Source organism: Tachyglossus aculeatus, chromosome X2, assembly GCF_015852505.1.
Source record: "Tachyglossus aculeatus isolate mTacAcu1 chromosome X2, mTacAcu1.pri, whole genome shotgun sequence".
NCBI lineage: Eukaryota > Metazoa > Chordata > Mammalia > Monotremata > Tachyglossidae > Tachyglossus > Tachyglossus aculeatus.
The window spans coordinates 2442815-2460244 of record NC_052100.1 but is presented as its reverse complement, the minus strand read 5'-3'; the positions used below and the strand labels follow the sequence as shown (position 1 = coordinate 2460244).

The following is a 17430-nucleotide window of genomic DNA, read 5'->3' as shown; positions in this document are numbered from 1 at the left end:
CTCTCTCTCTCTCTCTCTCTCTCTCTCTCTCTCTCTCTCTCTCTTTCTCTTTCCCTCTCACTCACTCTCTGTGTCTCTCTCTTTCTCTCTTTCTCTCCCTCCTTCCTTCTCCCTTTCCCTCCATCTCTCTTTTCCCTTCCATCTCTCTCTCTTCCACTCTCCATTTCTCTCTCTCTCTCTTGCCCGGGTGCTCTCCCCTGTTTTTTCTTGCTTTGCCTTTTGCGCCCAGCCCCTCCCCTCCCCAGTGGAACCAGTTGGTTTTCCATTCTGGAAATGGCCCTTGCGCAAACCTCCTCATTTCCCACTGTGTTGGTGGGAAGCGACTATCCTTAGGGTCGGTAGGCCTTGCACCCAGTGGGTTTCCTTTCCTCCTCGTCTTTGTCAGATCGCCGAAGGTGGAGATGGTATCATTACTCTGTTGCTCAGTTGAAGCCTTCAGATGTGGCTGCAGAGTCCTCGGGAGGTTCTGTCCCACAGGGGTGGGCTTGAGAAGATGGAGAGCCGCGTCCTTGCTGGACAGCGATAACCGGGGGAAGGCAGGGTCACCCTATTGACTGGGCTCGGTGACTCTTCCATATTAACAGTTGTGATGGGCGTCCCTTTGCAGGATCTAATCTTGCGAGTCACAGCGACGGCCACTCAATCCCGGGTACCGAAACTCCAGGGCACCTATACCTGAAAGGCATTTTTTTGCACCAAAGGAGAAATCAGTCTGGGCGAATAGGCTGAAAACGCCTAGGCAGAATGCATTTTAAAGCCACACGATTGGGTTCAGACAAACCGTGCGTCTTCCCAGATGGGATGCAGTTCTAATCATGTTGCAGGACATTAGGAATCTGAGTGTCGGGGGTTGACTCTTGCAGGACAACGCTTCCGAAAGCTCCCTGCGGAGCTTGGCAAGCTTCCCTGTCTGTTGACTGTTTTCTAAGGTCCTTGGGTGGGAAGGTGTCAGTCAGAGGTGGAATCAGGTTGCTCGAGTTAGTCTCCAGCTTACCAGACCTCCTCCTCCTCCCACAACCTCCTCCCTCCCTGTCCCCAGCGTTGAGAATCCGGGCACCCAGCCTCTTACCTTCCGGAGACGGTTGGAGAACGTAGCATCTCTTTGGGGGTCTCAAAGCAGACGAACAGCAGACTAGCTCTTGGTGAAGGAAGAAGTCAGAAGCCAAGGATGACATTCAAAAGCTTCAGACCCAACCTGTCTCTTAGGCCAACCGATTTCTCCGCCCCCACCCCCCTACCTGAGGCCGGTCTCTTCCTATACTTTCCTTCGTCCTGTTTTGCAACTCAATGCTCCGAATCTCAACTCAGTAACTACGGAATAAGATTCTTTGTGCCACAGTTTAGTGCTTTGGCAGGGAGGGCTTCTGGGTTCTTCCCCTACTACCCCGGGTGGGTGATGGCTTGCAGTTCCATTTAGGAGTATCGTGTTGTCTTGAGGTACTCTTGGTAGGTTGTGTGTATTGCTGCCCAGCAGACAACGGTCCAAAAAGTAAATTAAAATCCGAGCATCTGTGGGGATGGGGACAGGGGTGAGCTCTAGGGGGTTGAGGAGGAAGGGAAGGCCGGGCTCTTAAGTACTTGTCAGATCATTTGCCAGTTGAGTTCAGCTCATGTAAAATGTGTAGCCACCCATCTTTGGGCACCTACTGCACAGAAGCAGTCCTTAAAGTCATCAGACATCTACGAAGCATTCAGCATTTTTGTCAGGTACTAAGTTAGCATTGGTGCATACAAGGGGACTGTCGTTTGGGTGTCTTGTGAAAGCCAATTTGTGTGTGTGTGAGTGAGAGAGAGAGAGAGAGAGAGATGGAGTTGGAGCAAACAAGCATTCTCCTGGGCAAGATATGTTTGAGAAAAATTGTACTTACGGTTTATAAGCAGGATCCCATCTTGCGCTCATCAGCGACAGCCAAAACAAAATCAAAAACTAGTGGTTAGTGAAAGGCCCATAGGACACCGAGATAAAAAGTTCAAGCGGCAACCAGCGGCGATCCCTCAAGCAGCATGGGCAGGCAGGGGATCAATTGGTGATATTGACTCAGCACCTAGTGTGTGCCGAGTACTGTACTAAGTGCCTGGGAGAGCACAGTGCAACAGAGATGGTAGGCACTATCCCTGTCAATTAGGAGCTTACAGTTTACGGATGTAGATTACTGTCTACATCTACAGAGCGGTGTGTTCTGTTTCATGAATTTGGCAGAGGTTTATTTGTTTTTGGTTTTGTTTTTTTTTGATCCCTCCCTGTATGTAATGGAATATTTCTCTCCCCAAAAAAAGGTTGTCCTGGCCTCTGATTATGCAACATTATGCAGCCAATTCAATTTCCTGGGAAAGGGAAGTCTGCTGGCAGTCTTCAGAACTGGAAAATCCCACGCTGGGGTCCTGTCCATTAAACTTTGTGAAATAATTGGACCTGGGGAAGGGGAAAATCAGGTAGAACCAGCGGGATTGAGGGGCAGCCTCCTGACATCCAATCTTGACCCCAGTAAAGGGGAACTGAGTCTTTTAATCTACAGCCCCAATTTCTGCCTCCAGATCGTACTTCCAGATCCGGAGTGGCCAGTGGAAGCTAGAAACACGCTCCCTGCCCCCAAGGAGCTTCCACTGAATTCCTGGCCTAGCCCTCTATAAGGTGTCGACCTTTGGGAATGGGTCCTAGTCTTGAAAAAGCACTTGGCCGGCAAAGTCTCCTGGGTTAGCAACTCGGCAAAGTTCCAGGTGCCTCGCAGCCACCTCCTCACAACAGAAGAGATGAGGAACGTGTCTCATTGGCCATAAAATTCCGAGCCCGAATTTCCACTTTCTGAGAGCCTCCATCACAGGTGTTCCCCTTGGCGTTTGTGACTGGGCGTCTGAGTCGTATTCTTCTGGCTCTGGCTGAACAAAAGGGGCTCCTGAAGCCACGAGGTGGCTTCGAGTTCTGAACGTGCGGCACTTCCGACTTTTAGCTAAAGCCTCTCTTGGTTGCCCTCCAAATAAATACGTGGCACCGAACAAAAAACTCTAAAAGCCAAATTCCCAGGTACTGTTTCACTTTCTAGTAGGCCTCACTCTCATTTAGTCAGGCCGCAGTGTCAGTGGAGCCCGATTCCGGTGACTTTGGGAGGTGAGGGATCCACAGTGGGAGAGTTCTCCGTCTCCTTTTGACCTTAAAGCTTGCTTTGAATCTGTCAGGAAGTTAGGCTCCATAGGAGATCGCGGCAATGCGTCCCCCCAGCACCACCCAATTCCTCTTCCTCACATCGCCGCCGCCACCACCACCAGTGTCTGAATCACGCACGGCCCCTCAATAGCCAATTCCGGTGGCCGGCCGAGATCCGAACTCTCACTACAACTTTTCTGACAAGAGTTTTCTCCCCCAAACTGTTGAGGGTGATTTCTCTCCTCCCTTTCAATTTTAGATTGACTCTTTAGTTTTCGGTTTTGTGTGTGTGAGTACGTGAGAGAGAGAGAGAGAGACCACTCAAACTTTGTGCCCTGTACCTCAATCAGTTTTTGCTTGGTTTTTCATCATTGTACTGCGACCGGAGAGGGGGTTTCTATGGAGATGTCGTGTGATAATGATAATCGACTGGACCTTGGTGGGGTATGCCCAGGTTAATAGGTCATAATGAGAAGCACCGTGGCTTAGTGGAACGAGCATGGGCATGAGAGTCAGGGGATCCCGGCTCCACCTGTGTGACCGTGGGCAAGTCACTTGACTTCTCTGGGCTTCAGTTTCCTCAGCAGCAGAAGGGGATTCAATACCTGCTCTCCCTTCTCCTTAGACTGTGAGCTCCCTGCAGGACAGGGACTGAGTCTGATCCGACTAACCTGTAATTACCACAGCTCTTAGAACAATAAAGCACTTAGCAAATACCATTTTAAAAAAAAAAAAAGGAGTAAAGGAAGGGTTGGGGAGTAGCGGGGATAGAAGGGTCTTAGTCAAAATGCTGAGGGTGACCTCGGGTCTAACGTAGCTGTCAAATGCCACTTTGCCCATGCAGGCCAGGGGCACCCGAGGGGGCCTCCAGGGTGGTATCATGTTGAAAAGGACCCAGACTCTCATCCGGCCTCGGTGGCACCTTGAGCTGACTCTCAGGCTGCCCTTAAAACACCTCCGGGAGCAAATCCCGCGGTGCCAGGCTCCACGCCCGCCACTCTTGGCTCCCTTCCCCAGTCCACGGATTCTTCATTTCGAAGCGGTACACCGAAGCGCCGTTTGATCGTCACGGTTTCATTAACGTCTGAATAATTCCGAAAAACTCCAAGGCAGTCCAGCCACAGTCTGGTAATTAAGTTATTTCTACTAGTGTCCCGCCTGGAACAGCAAAAATCTGCTGCCGAGTTAGGCAACAGATGTTTGTCGAGTTTTTTCTTTCCCCCTTCTCGCTCGCTCTCCCTACAAAAGAAGCTAATTGATTTTGCCGCCGTATGTTGAAAAGTGTGCGGCCACCTTAAGCAGATGACTAAAAGTCGTTTTTAATCACTCTTCGCATTTGTTTCACCTAAAATAGCAAACTGGATTTCTGGGGCAGGGGGAGGGGGGCTGGCTAGGGATGGACTGTGGGGTTTTGTAGTTGCCAGTACTTCATGTAAATTAGAAGTGAAGTCATTAACAAAAGAGGGAGAAATTCACACAGAGAATTTTCCTCTGCTGATGAAATAACTTTCCAGGAGACCCCCACAGTTTTGCCTGCAACCCCCCCACCTTTTTTAATGGTATTTGTTAAGCGCTTACTATGCATCAAGCACTGTTCTAAGCACTGGGGTAGATACAGGATAATTGGGTTGGACACAGTCTCCCTCCCATATATGGCTCACAGTCTGAGTCAAGGGGAGTAGGATTTAATCCCCATTTTAGAGATGAAGCAACTGAGGCACAGAGAAGAGAAGCAACTTGACCGTGCTCATCCAGCAGTCACGTGACGGTGCCAGGTTTAGAACCCAGGTCCTCTGACTCCCGGGCCCCGGGGTCTTTCTGCTTGGCCGTGCTGCTCCCGATTGGCTTTGGGACAGGGAGAGGCAAATTCCCATTTCCCACTCGAGGGTCCTCACCACTGGAAAGATCCCTCAGGAGGAACACCATTAGCCCACTCTGTTTTTCGGGCAGAATACTCAGATCACTGGCCAGAGGATCGCACATTTGACACCTTTTAGAGAAGCATCGTGGTTCTAGTGGAAAGAGTGCGAGCCTGGATTCCCATCCCAGCTCTGCCACTCACCTGCCGTGTGACCTTAGGCAAGTCACTGAACTGCCCTGGGCCTCAGTTACCTCATCTCTAAAATGAAGGTAAAAAATAATACTTCTCCCTCTCTCGTAGACTGTGAGTCCCTTGGTGGGCAATGACTTTGATCTTCTTTTATGGTCTTACCTCAGCGCTTAGGAAAGTGGTTGGCACATGGTAAGCACTTAACAGATACCACTTTATTATTGGTTGCTTTGAGACACTTGCCCTGACTTTCCATTTTCTAAGACACCATCAGCAATTGTGTTTCACTGCATCAAATCCATGGGCTCATCTCATGTGGCCCTCTGTCTTATATTTCCCCTGTAGAAAACTAGGAGCCCTTTCATTTAGCCTACATTCAATATGTAGTGACTATATACTGTCTTAATTCTGAATCTTAATTTAATGAAAGTCTTCTGTCCGCTTCCAGGTGGAAATGAGATCATCTAGGAAATTAGTTGGGAGAAAAAGCCTTTTCCTTTCCTGATGGGCAAGCGGGTCTGGCAAGGCGGGGAATCATGGGTGCTTCAAAATATACTCAAAAATAGTCTTCTGTCTGTCCTTTTAGCCCTTAGGTTGTACCTTTTCTTTATCAAAGGTACCTGGATTGGAGTAACCTTTTCCACAGACTCAAGATCTAATAGGTCGGGCTTCGAAACCGATGATCTGAACAATCACTTCCGCATCCGCGCCTTTTTGAGTGAAGGTGAAAGACGCATAAGCAGCAATCTCCCTGTTGTATGTGCCTTTTCTCAGTATTGTTGAACTGTGGGAGTCCTGGGTCAAGGTGAATTTAATTTACCATCCAATTCTGAACCATCTGCCCCCCTGTCCTGAATGTGATACAGATGAGAGAGTCGACACGCTAATCGTGGCCTTTTTAGTGAGGCCCGGTCTGGTTCTAAAATGTGGGTTCCCACCCCTGTCCCTGTGAGAGATTAGCTCACAAATCTAAAATCAGTTGCTCATTGATAATAATGATAGTGGTGATAATGATGGTTGTGATATCTGTTCAGGGCCTACTGTGTGATAAGCGCTGGGCTGGGTACCAGGTAAGAAATGGTCCCCGTCCCATGAGGGGCTCCCAGTTGTAGAAACCGAGGCACCAGGAGCCTTCTGCCAGCCGCTTTCTGTACAGGTGGCTCCAGTAAGAAAGGTCGGGGTCCCTGATGGTCTCTTCCTGGTGTGGGCAGTGTGCCCCAAAATTTGCGGCGAAGGGGTGCTGAGTCTTCCAACCATTGTCTTTCAGCTGTGAGTAGCCGAGTGCCCGCTGGGCCCAACAGTTCCTCACACACCACAGAGTCCCCCACACCAGAGCCCTGCTCGCAGACTACGGCCACGGCCGCGTCCCAGTCCGTCCTCCCCATGTACCCCTCCGTTGACATCGACGCCCACGTGAGTAGCCTGAGCGCCGCCTCACGCGTTCCCCCGAGGAGGGTCGGGGGCGGCCAGCGCGTTCTCGCCATTCGTCTCCCCCAACCGGAAATGAGCTTTCGGGCCATTGCACCCTCTCTTGCAGACTGAGAGCAACCACGACACGGCCCTGACCCTCGCGTGTGCGGGTGGCCACGAGGAACTGGTGTCGGTCCTGATTGCACGGGAAGCCAAGATCGAGCACAGAGACAAGAAGGGTAAGGCAGGGACCGACCGGGCAGGCGCCAAAATGAGAAGGCGACCTGGGTTTTCCATGGGGCCAGGCTGGCTCTGGACCCCTCAGATTGGTCGCTCGAACAGCGGTATTTACCTAGTGCTGGATGAAGCCCTCGAGGGAATCTGGGGGGATTTGTTGTCCTGATCCCCATCCCTCCAGGAGCTTAGGATCTAACACCTTGGGAAATGTCAGTCAACCTGTTTCAATCAGGAGCATCCTAAAAGGTCCACGTTGGCCCTTGAGATCCATGCAGGTTGCTCTCGGAAAGGTTCCCTGCGGCTTTCTCTGAATAGGCTTTTGAATGTAATTTTAACTCCTTGTTTTTCCCCTCCGGCGAAGGTTTCACTCCCCTGATCCTGGCCGCCACCGCGGGCCACGTTGGAGTAGTGGAAATCCTCTTAGACAAAGGCGGCGACATAGAAGCACAATCGGAACGAACCAAGGACACGCCGCTTTCGCTCGCGTGCTCCGGTGGGCGGCAAGAGGTAAAGTGACCGAGCTTGGCTACCCTCTGCGTGGGCTGCTTCGTTTTAGGTTTGCCTCCGTGGGTGTAGGGAGTGGAAATCACTTGAGCCGCCTCAGACGGAAACGCTGGTGCTCGTCCGGCCTTTATCGGGTATCCTTTTGACTGTCGCAAACCCCCTGGCCTCTGAAGGTTTTGTTTCGCCCGGGGCATTTACAACCTAGATGAGAAAGTACCCCTAACGTGGAGGAATTGGGAACGCCGAAAGTATGTGGTTTGCGGAGTGACGTTAGCTGCGTGTTTGCCAGCTGGAGGAGCCGGGATCAATTGATCAATCCATCATATTTACTGAACGCTTGCAGTGTGCAGAACGCTGCACTGAGCGCTTATAGTGCTCAGAGTCCCGAGGCGAAGTGAACCCCAGTTAGATGTTCCTCCGTGTTGGCCCTCGTTGAAGGCACATCTCTTCCGAAAGGGCTTCCCTAAGTCCTCATTTTCTCTTCTCCCACTCCCTTCTGCATCGCCGTGACTTGCTCCCTTTATTTATCCTCCCTCCCAGCCCCCCACTACTTATGTCTATATCCGTTATTTATTTATTTATATTAATGTCCGTCTCCCCCTCTAGACCATAAGCTCATTGGATAGGAAGTATGTCTACCACCTGGATAATATCGTACACTCCCAAGCACTTAGTACAGTGCTCTGCCGACATTAAGCGCTCAGTTTCATTTGGCATACTGGTGGGGAGGTGTGTAGCCAGCACGTGAGTGGGGTCCCGGACCCTAAATTCCCCAAACCAGGCTGGCTTGCGGCCAGCAGCCCATTTCGCTGGCGGGTGCGCTCGGTGTTCAGTAGCCTTAACGTGGCGCGACATCGCTTGGGTCAAGGAGGGCTTTCTCCTTTCGAACCAACCTGCCCAACGATCCGTGGATCCACCCGGCTTGTCTCTTCCTGCCCCACAGGTGGTGGACCTGCTGCTGGCCCGAGGGGCCAACAAAGAGCACAGGAACGTCTCGGACTACACCCCGCTGAGCCTGGCGGCGTCCGGGGGATACGTTAACATCATCAAGATTCTGCTCAACGCTGGAGCCGAAATTAATTCGAGGTACCGCTGGCCGGCTCCTTTCTGAAGAGCCTGGAGGGGGGTGGGGATGTCCAGAGCATAATGAATCTATCATCTAGGGGTGGCCAGGCAGCTAGCTAGGCCAGTCACGCCTCTCGGTCCAGATCTTAAAATCCGGGGCAGGGCCTATTTTTGCCAAAGCCCAGTCTTGAAGACCCTCCCCCACCACTTTCTTTGAGGGCGATCTGGCCACAGAATCGGCACCTTAAAGAAGGAATGAGTTCCTCCTCAACGGAGGCCCACCTCTTGCCTAGAGAAGCCAAAATGTTTTGTTTCCCTCGGGGATGTCATTTTTGAAGAAATCTTTGGTCCTTTTCAGGACCGGGAGTAAGCTGGGCATCTCTCCTCTGATGTTGGCCGCGATGAACGGTCACGTCCCCGCCGTGAAACTGCTGCTGGACATGGGTTCGGACATCAACGCCCAGATCGAAACCAATCGGAACACGGCCCTCACCCTGGCCTGTTTCCAGGGCAGGGCGGAGGTGGTGAGTTTGCTTTTGGACAGAAAGGCAAACGTCGAACATCGAGCCAAGGTGAGCACATCGCGACATGAAGCGTTTCTGCGGGAGCGTCAGGCCCGGGGAGTGGGCCCACTTCCTCACTCAGATGTGGGCTGGGCTGAGCTTGGCTGAGCGGGAATGGGAGATGTGTTTCCCTCCTTCCCCTTTCCCAAAGTGGGCCTCGTTATGAGGGACATCTCACCCACCCAAGAGTTGAAAGTTACTCCTTTTGATGTTTGAAAAAGTGTGAGTTAGTCTCATTGCGATTTGAGAGAGTTGCCGGGCAGTAAAAATCATTGCCCACTCATGCTCCGAACTGGCCTATGACCCACCGCTGCTGGTGACGTTTTTAGGAGAGGATATGGATGACCTTGGGGCCCAGTCTTGGTTTGTCTCATATCACCTGAAGCTTAGGACACGAAGCATTTCCAACATCTAACTTGAGGTAGTTACCATATAGAGCTTCATTTGTCTTTGAGGTCAGTTCCCCAAAAAGAGTAACTACAAGGAGTAAACTCTCAGGCAACTGACAGCTGCTCCTTGGGATGCCCAAAAATATTGAAAATATTTAAACCTTCTTCCAAAACGGAAGTTTGAGGTTATGGCCTTCCACACCAGAGCCGGCTGAATTCGGAACTAAGGAAGTAGGAGGCGAATGTCAGTGACCAGAACGTCTCTTTGCTCGGGCCCGGCAAGTGCATAATGTGGCTTTTTCAAGCAGAAGTGGAATTCGGTGGCCCCCTAATAGTCGTCTCCACGTTTTCCTCCTGTAACTTGCAAGATGATCCTCCCTTTTTCTCAGTCTGGACATTACCCAAGGCTAATGTTGTTTCCTTTATGCAGAAAAAGCCGTACAGTTCCCAAACAGTTTAGGCACCTGAAAAGATTCTGAAAGAATGAGCCTTAACTGTGATGTGTTCTGGGAAAGCTGGGATTTTTGAGGGGTGGGTAGGGATGGGCGGTACTTGCTGAAAAGTGACTTTTAAGAAGAGCCCCTTTGTTGTTCTCAAAAGGCTTCCAGGAAACATCCGGAGGGTGATGTTTTCCTGTGGAATTCTGACTTCAGGTCATTCTCCCCTAGAGTGATGCCAGGAAGTTGCCCACCAGCCTCTACTTGGGACTCTTTCTGCCACTCGTGCCTGGTCCAGTTCATTTCTGCAGCCTCCATTTTTTGGGTAGTTTTTTTTTTCTGTAGACCTCTCCTCCAGTCTAGGGGACTGGTCGAGGTGAGCAGGCCTCAGCAGCACACCTGTCATACACCCTGCCCTGATCCCAATGCCTTCTTTCGGCATGGAGGTGGGGGGCAGGTAGCTTGAAGGTATTTAATGCTGAGTAAAATAGTCGAACTGCCATCTCACCAGAATTGTCCCTGTTTGTCCTGGGCAGGAGCCTATGGGCTACTTACTGGCGTTTTGTTCTAGAAAATGCCACGGGAATCATGATTTTCCCATCCCGTCAGACCTGTTGGTTGCACGATAGCTGCGGAAGTGCTCTGAGGAAAGACAAATGGATTCTACAGCTATCTGGATTTTTTCTGATTTAAGGGTAGACTTCTTCAGCGGATTTACCGAACCACCTCTGTTTGTTTTATTTTTGCTCGAGATAGACCGGCCTCACCCCTCTGATGGAAGCCGCCTCTGGAGGGTACGCCGAAGTGGGCAGAGTCCTCCTCGACAAAGGAGCGGACGTCAACGCGCCTCCCGTGCCTTCGTCCAGGGACACGGCTCTCACGATCGCAGCCGACAAAGGCCACTACAAATTTTGTGAGCTCCTGATCAACAGGTGAGGCGGTTGGCTGCAGTAGAACATTCTCTCTCCTCCTGCCTTGCCAAACCCAGTCATCGGTTGCCTTTTTTTCCCCAAAGGAGTAGAAAATACCCCCTAAACTAATGCACGGGTTAGACCCTGGCTCAGCGGCCTCTGGCCGGGATAGCTCCCGTGAGTGCAGGCAGATGATGAGAATCAGTGAGTTGGGAGGAGGGGAGGGAATGTTCAAACAGTTGGACAAAGTGTGGAAAGGGCCCAGGACTGAGAGTCAGGAGACCTGGTTTCTAATTGGGCTCCGCTGCTTGTCTGCTCTGTGGCATTGGGAGAGTCACTTGACTTCTCTGGGCCTCAGCTTCTTCCTCCACAAAATGGGGGTTGGATACCTGTTCTGTACACCCCCCACCCCCCTTCTGCTTCTGTCAGCCTTGGGTGGGATGGGGACCCTGTCCACTTTGCTTATCTCGTCTCCATCCCGTCACTCAGTACTGTACTTGGCACGTAGTAGGTGTCCCCATTACCGTCGTCGTCGTTCTCACAGGGGAGCCCACATTGACGTCAGAAACAAGAAGGGAAACACGCCACTCTGGTTGGCGGCCAACGGAGGCCACTTTGACGTCGTCCAGTTACTGGTGCAGGCGGGAGCCGACGTGGATGCCGCAGACAACCGCAAGATCACCCCCCTCATGTCGGCTTTTCGCAAGGTAACGGGATGCACGCCCCGGGCCTTTGGTGGGGCGGCAGACACTGCTCCCCCAAAGTCCGTTCTTCTCCACAAATCGCCAGTCCCCCCCGGCTCTTCGCAGTTGAGACCCAAAAGCCCCCTCTGAATGGGTGGATCCTGCACAAAAATATGATCTCTCCTCGGTCTCTAGCTGGGCTGCTTCCTGACAGTTCCTTGCCCAAGGAAGGGTCGGTCAGTCAGTGGGATTTCTTGAGCATTTCCTGTGTGCAGAGCAGTGAACCGAACTTTTGGGAGAGGACAATTCAGCCGAGTCGGTAGCCACTATCCCTGCCTTCAAGGAACTTACAGACTAGAGGGGGAGACAGGCAGATAGACAGATGGGTATGTATAGAAGGTCTGAAGGGGTTTGCCCAGATTGGTGTGCATCATTCGGAGGTGTAGCTTGAAAGCAGAGAGGATTTCTCAGTCAAGCAATCCGTCTGTTGTGAGCCCTTAAGCTGGTTTGCAGCCGTCCTTCTGAGGCGGTGGATAAGGCACAATTTGCCTCCCGAAGTTCACTTGGATATTAGCCGTGGCTATCGAATGGTCTTCAGTTCGCGCCGGACTCAGACTCTGTGTCCAGCTTCCATCACTGAAGGTAAAAATCCCAGTGGCTGATTGGCGGCTGTGCTTCCTCTCCCCTCCAGGGCCACGTGAAAGTCGTTCAGTATCTGGTGAAAGAAGTGAACCAGTTTCCCTCTGACATCGAGTGCATGAGATACATAGCAACCATCACGGATAAGGTGAGTCTTTTCCGACACTGAAGCATCATTTGTCTTTGATGTGCGGCCTAGTGGAGGGATCCCAGGCCTGATAGCCAGAGGACCTGGGTTGTAATTGCGGCTTCTGCCACTTCTCTGCTGTGTGTCCTTGGGCAAGCCACTTTGCTGCTCTGTGCCTCAGTTTCCTCCCCTGTAAAGTCACTACAATCCTAGTGGGATAGGGACTGTGTCCAACCTGATGATCTTAAATCAGTCCCAGCGCTTAGCACAGTGATTGGCACATAGTAAGTGCTTCCCATAATTGCCGAACCATAATTATTATTATAATGATTACTCTCACATGGTGCCAGAGACCCCAAGGTCTAGCCACGCGCCCCCCCCCCCACCATAATCCAGGCTGATTAACAAATTGCCCTCTTTCTGTGAGGGTCCCTGCTCCTAGTGACGGTTATTCTCACCTTGAGTCCGATGGTCAGGGAGAGAGGTGATGCTGAAGAGGAGGGGGCCCTGTCCTCTGAAATTCTCTGCTTTTTTTGGCATTGGGAACTGTCCCTGCGTCTTGCCATCCCGGTGCCGGATGGCCCAGGTTTCTCAAGGACTGAACAGCTCTGGGATTGTACAGAGAATATTTTGGGAGCTCTCTGGTGATGAAAAGTGCCTGGGGAATGTAGCACAGAGTATTGTCCAAAGGAAATGTTCAGAATTGCTTGGAAGATGACCTTCAGTTGAGGGGAAAAGGAACTGCAAGTCAACCCCCCAAAACTAGCAAGGCATTCAGCTCTTTATTGTGGGGGCTTAGGCAGTACTGTTCCCTAAAACCTAGATTCGGTGGCTTTCTGCTCTCCCACTTCCCCTATTTGATGTAACCGTTGCCTGAGTTTTTCTTCTTCACCGCTTTGGCCCATTGTGCCCCCCGACCGAAACTTTGGGTTCCTTCGGGCTTTCTCCTATCCCACGACTCCATAAATAACATTGTGCCATTCCCCGTCTCAGGAACTATTGAAAAAATGCCACCAGTGTGTCGAGACAATTGTGAAGGCCAAGGACCAGCAAGCCGCCGAAGCAAATAAGAACGCGAGCATCTTACTGAAGGAACTTGACTTGGAGAAAGTGAGTTGGAGCAATGTTGTGGTTTTCCTTCGTCAGATTTAAAAAAAGAAAAGAAACACACAAACCAGGAATGCACTGTCCCCGAAACTTCTCTGCCCGTTTCCTTTTATGAGAAATTCTTTGATCTCCAAAAAAAAAAAAACCTCAGAAGGCCGAGGTAAATGGATCAGTCACGAAACCGCATTAACTGTTTGCGTTTGGGCAGACACCTGCGTTTCCCCCCCACCTCACTTCCCCCTGTCCCGATGCCCTGGAAATCTGTCTCCAGTGCCATTTCGGGTGACCTGGTCCAGCGGGTAACCAGGAAAAGTATCCCTTCCCTTTGTCCCCCCACCCCAAGATTTGGGCCCAGTGGCTTGTGTTTGTGTGGTGCTTTTTGTGTCTTTTTCCCCAAAGCACTCTTGTGTCAATCTATCTCACCTGGTCCTCCCAACGTCCCGTGAAAACTGGCTGAAAGCTGTGCCTGCTTCCTTCACAGTCAAGAGAGGAAAGCCGAAAGCAGGCCCTGGCAGCCAAGAGAGAGAAGAGGAAGGAGAAGAGAAAAAAGAAAAAGGAAGAACAGAAAAGAAAGCAGGAAGAAGACGAGGAGAACAAGCCCAAGGAGAACTTGGAGCTCCCAGAGGATGACGACGAAGAGGAAAATGACGAAGAAGGTAGGGGTTGGGAGTGGAACGCTTGTTGCCTTATGATTTAGAGAAGCAGCGTGGCGTAGTGGGTAGAGCACAGGCCTGCGAGTCAGAAAGTCATGGGTTCGAATCCTGACTCCGCCACTTGTCTGCTGGGGCAGTTCACCCCTCTGTGCCTCCGTTACCTCATCTGTAAAATGGGGATTGAGATTGGGAGCCCCACCTGGGACAGGGACTGTGTCCAACCCGATTTGCTTGCATCCACCCCAGCGGGATGTACAATGCCGGGCACATAGTAAGCGCTTAACAAATGCCATCATAATAATTTCCTGGGGCCTGACTGTTGCTCATCGCCCTGCCTGGTGGGAGGTGGGGATCTTGAGGATTGGGGCAGGAGCCCTTCTTCTGAAATCCTGTCCAGTTTTTCACCCAGTGGAAAGAACTAGAAGACCAGCTGGCCACCTAAGTCCGTGGCTAAGATGGCTAAGAATTGAGTATTTTAGTTGTATTTTGTTTGGTTTGGGTTTTATTAATGGTATTTAAGTGCTTATTATGTGCCAGGCATTGCTCTTTTTGCTGGGGTAGATTCAGTCCATGCCCCACATGGGGCTCACAGTCTTAATCCCCATTTTACAGATTAGGTTACTGAGGCACCTAGAAGGTTATATAGCAGACAAGTGGCAGAGCTGGGATTAGAACCCAGATCCTTCTAACTCCCAGGCTCTAACTACCACGCCACGCTGGGGAAAATGACTGGTTTGGGTGAGGCGAGAACAAAAGATAGAGAGACTTGACTGTAATCAATCAGTGGTATTTTTTGAGCACTTACTGTGTGTTTACCGATTTCCTACTACAGACCAACCCACTTGCTTTGCTTCTCTAACGCCAGCTTGCTCACTGTGCCTCAATATTTGTTGATTTCCCCGCCAACTCCTTACCCACGTTTTCCCTCTCCTTATACCCCACAACACCACTTTCCCCACCTGATTCAAAGGCTTGCTAAGGCCACATCTCCAAGAAGCCTTCCCCGATTATGCCCTCTATTCACCCACCCCCAGCCCCCTTCTGTCCGTATCCATTACTTATCTTAAGGTCTGTCTCCTCCTCGAGACCTCAAGCTCCTTGTGGGCAAGGGACGCGTCTACCATCTCTGTTGTGCTCTCCCAAGTGCTTAGTTCAGTGCTCTGCACACAGTAAGCGCTCAGTCGATACCACCTGGAAGCGCGCTCTGTGGCTTGTTCCCCCCCGTTCCGGGTTGGCTGTCCCTAACCGTCCGTCGTGTTTTGGGTTCGGTTTCTGCCTCAGCGGAGCCCGAAGTCCCCATAGAGCCTCCCAGCGCGACCACGACCACCACGATCGGCATCTCGGCCACGTCGACCACCTTCACCAACGTGTTCGGGAAGAAGCGGGCCAACGTGGTGACGACCCCCAGCACCAACCGGAAGAACAAGAAGAACAAGACGAAGGACACGCCTCCGAACGTGCAGCTCATCCTTCCCGACCAGCACATATCCCTCGCCCAGCAGAAGGCGGACAAGAACAAAATCACGGGGGAGCCGCGCGGCGGGGCCGGCGGGGCCGGCGGGAACAGCGACTCCGACAACCTGGACAGCACGGATTGCAACAGCGAGAGCAGCAGCAGCGGCGGCAAAAGCCAGGAGCTGAACTTCACCATGGACGTCAACTCCTCCAGCGAGCGCAGATACGCGTCACTGCTCCTCCACTCCCACGAAGAGAAACCTGGCAACAGCAGCGGCAGCAGCGGCGGCACTGCTGCGGCCAAAGCTCCGACCAGGTGACTCCCTTCATCCGGACCTATTCCCCAAACGACAGGCTCCCTGCAAACCCGGGAGAAGCCCCTTTGGGAGACTTAAACTCTAGATGAACCAGTGGGTTTGTTTTGCGAAGGTGTCCGTGTGTACCTGCACGTGCACTTTCTGAGTATAAGCTAACGGCTTCCTTGCCACCATATAAATACAGCCTTGGATATGATTAACTGATGAGATGAAGAGGCTGAATGTGGTCCCCCTTTCTCCCCAAAAAAGGGAAGGGGAAAAAGTTGCTGTTATTAGCCCACCTTTTGGGGTGGCGGTGGTTTGTTCGCGTTTTGTTTCTTCCACCTAAGTCGTCTTTGTCGCAGACCCAAGGGACGTGACCAGTCCGACCTGAATGTTCTCTCAGCCGTGCCGTGCTGAACTGTCAGGCCGGAAACTAGTTTAGGTCTGTTGTGGGCCTTGAGGATGAACTTGACTTAACGCTGAAGCATCTTTCAGCGTGTTTCCCGTTTCCCAAGTCAGCGGCCTTTCATTTGCTCTTTAAGTCATACGGCCTAGACTGGAGCAACCTCCACCCCCCACAGCTGGACCGTGACAAGCACGAGTCTGTCTCTGTGTCTCCCTTTCTGCTCCCCACCATCCCCATAATTGCTCCTCACCGAGAGTCCCAGCTCCCGTCGGCAGCGTGTCCGGCTCCTGCTTCAGCTTATCCTTGTGTCTCCCCAGGCCCGAGAGCGAAGCCAACCCCGGCTCCCTGTCGACCAACTACAAATCGGTCTCGCTGCCGTTGAGCTCTCCAAACCTCAAGCTAAACCTCACCAGCCCTAAAAGGGGGCAGAAGCGAGAAGAAGGTTGGAAAGAGGTCGTGCGGAGGTAATGGAACCGGCCCACCTATCCTGCCGAGGAGTTGGTCGTGAATGCCGCTCCGTGGGAGGGGTCCCAAGCTCCCTCCTTACTCCCTTCACCCGCTGGGTAACTGGAGGCGGTCCCACGTACCTGCTTTCCGGACCCTGCCTGCCTCAATTGTCCATCTCACCGCTGCCCCTCTTAACAACTCCTGCCTATGCACTGACTCTCTGCCATCATCATCACTTGTATTTATTGAGCGCTTCCTGTGTGCAGAGCACTGTACCAAGCGCTTAAAGCACTGTTCTAAGCGCTGGGGAGGATACAAGGTGATCAGGTTGTCCCACTTGGGGTTCACAGTCTTAATCCCCATTTTACAGATGAAGGTAACCGAGGCCCAGAGAAGTGAAGTGACTTGCCCAGAGTCACACAGCTGACAATTGGAGGAGCCGGGATTTGAACCTATAACCTCTGACTCCAAAGCCCGTGCTCTTTCCAGTGAGCCACCAACTGAGACCCTCTGCCAGTCTGGGAGGCCTCCAACTTGTACTTCCCAAGCGCTTAGTCCAGTGCTCTGCACACAGTAAGCGCTCAATACGATTGATGATGATGATGATGGGACTTGTTCTGTTTTAGCTTTCCAGTGGCTTTAGTAGACACACACACACACACCCCACTGACTGGAGAGTGGATTTTGGATCTGTCTCCAGGCCTGAGCTCCTCTCTGCCCTGGGCAGACACCTTGTTGACACGGCCCGGGGCCCAGCAGCTCTTCCTGCGGCCGTCGGCAGATCCACTACCCCTGTGCAGGCCAAGACCCCCTTCTCCTCATCCCCGTCCCCCTCCGCCCTCCTTTCAGGCCGTCGTATGCGGCGGCGGGGGATTCCCCCAGACCCTTCAGCGGTCGTGGCCGGCG

The 17430-nt window shown here is 52.0% G+C and overlaps 1 protein-coding gene across 6 annotated transcripts in view; it reads left to right on the top strand.

Annotated features, from left to right (window-relative positions):
• Window positions 1-17430, top strand: part of LOC119949414 (ankyrin repeat and KH domain-containing protein 1-like) — a 93311-nt gene that overhangs the window by 68521 nt on the left and 7360 nt on the right. For all 6 annotated transcript variants that reach the window (XM_038771171.1, XM_038771168.1, XM_038771167.1 and 3 more), the window contains 12 exons: window positions 6460-6605; window positions 6730-6841; window positions 7201-7346; window positions 8287-8429; window positions 8767-8980; window positions 10554-10729; window positions 11253-11415; window positions 12083-12178; window positions 13151-13267; window positions 13746-13920; window positions 15199-15688; window positions 16395-16541. In XM_038771171.1, coding sequence (XP_038627099.1) covers window positions 6460-6605; window positions 6730-6841; window positions 7201-7346; window positions 8287-8429; window positions 8767-8980; window positions 10554-10729; window positions 11253-11415; window positions 12083-12178; window positions 13151-13267; window positions 13746-13920; window positions 15199-15688; window positions 16395-16541 — 2125 coding nt within the window. The remainder of the gene's footprint in view (window positions 1-6459; window positions 6606-6729; window positions 6842-7200; window positions 7347-8286; window positions 8430-8766; window positions 8981-10553; window positions 10730-11252; window positions 11416-12082; window positions 12179-13150; window positions 13268-13745; window positions 13921-15198; window positions 15689-16394; window positions 16542-17430) is intronic.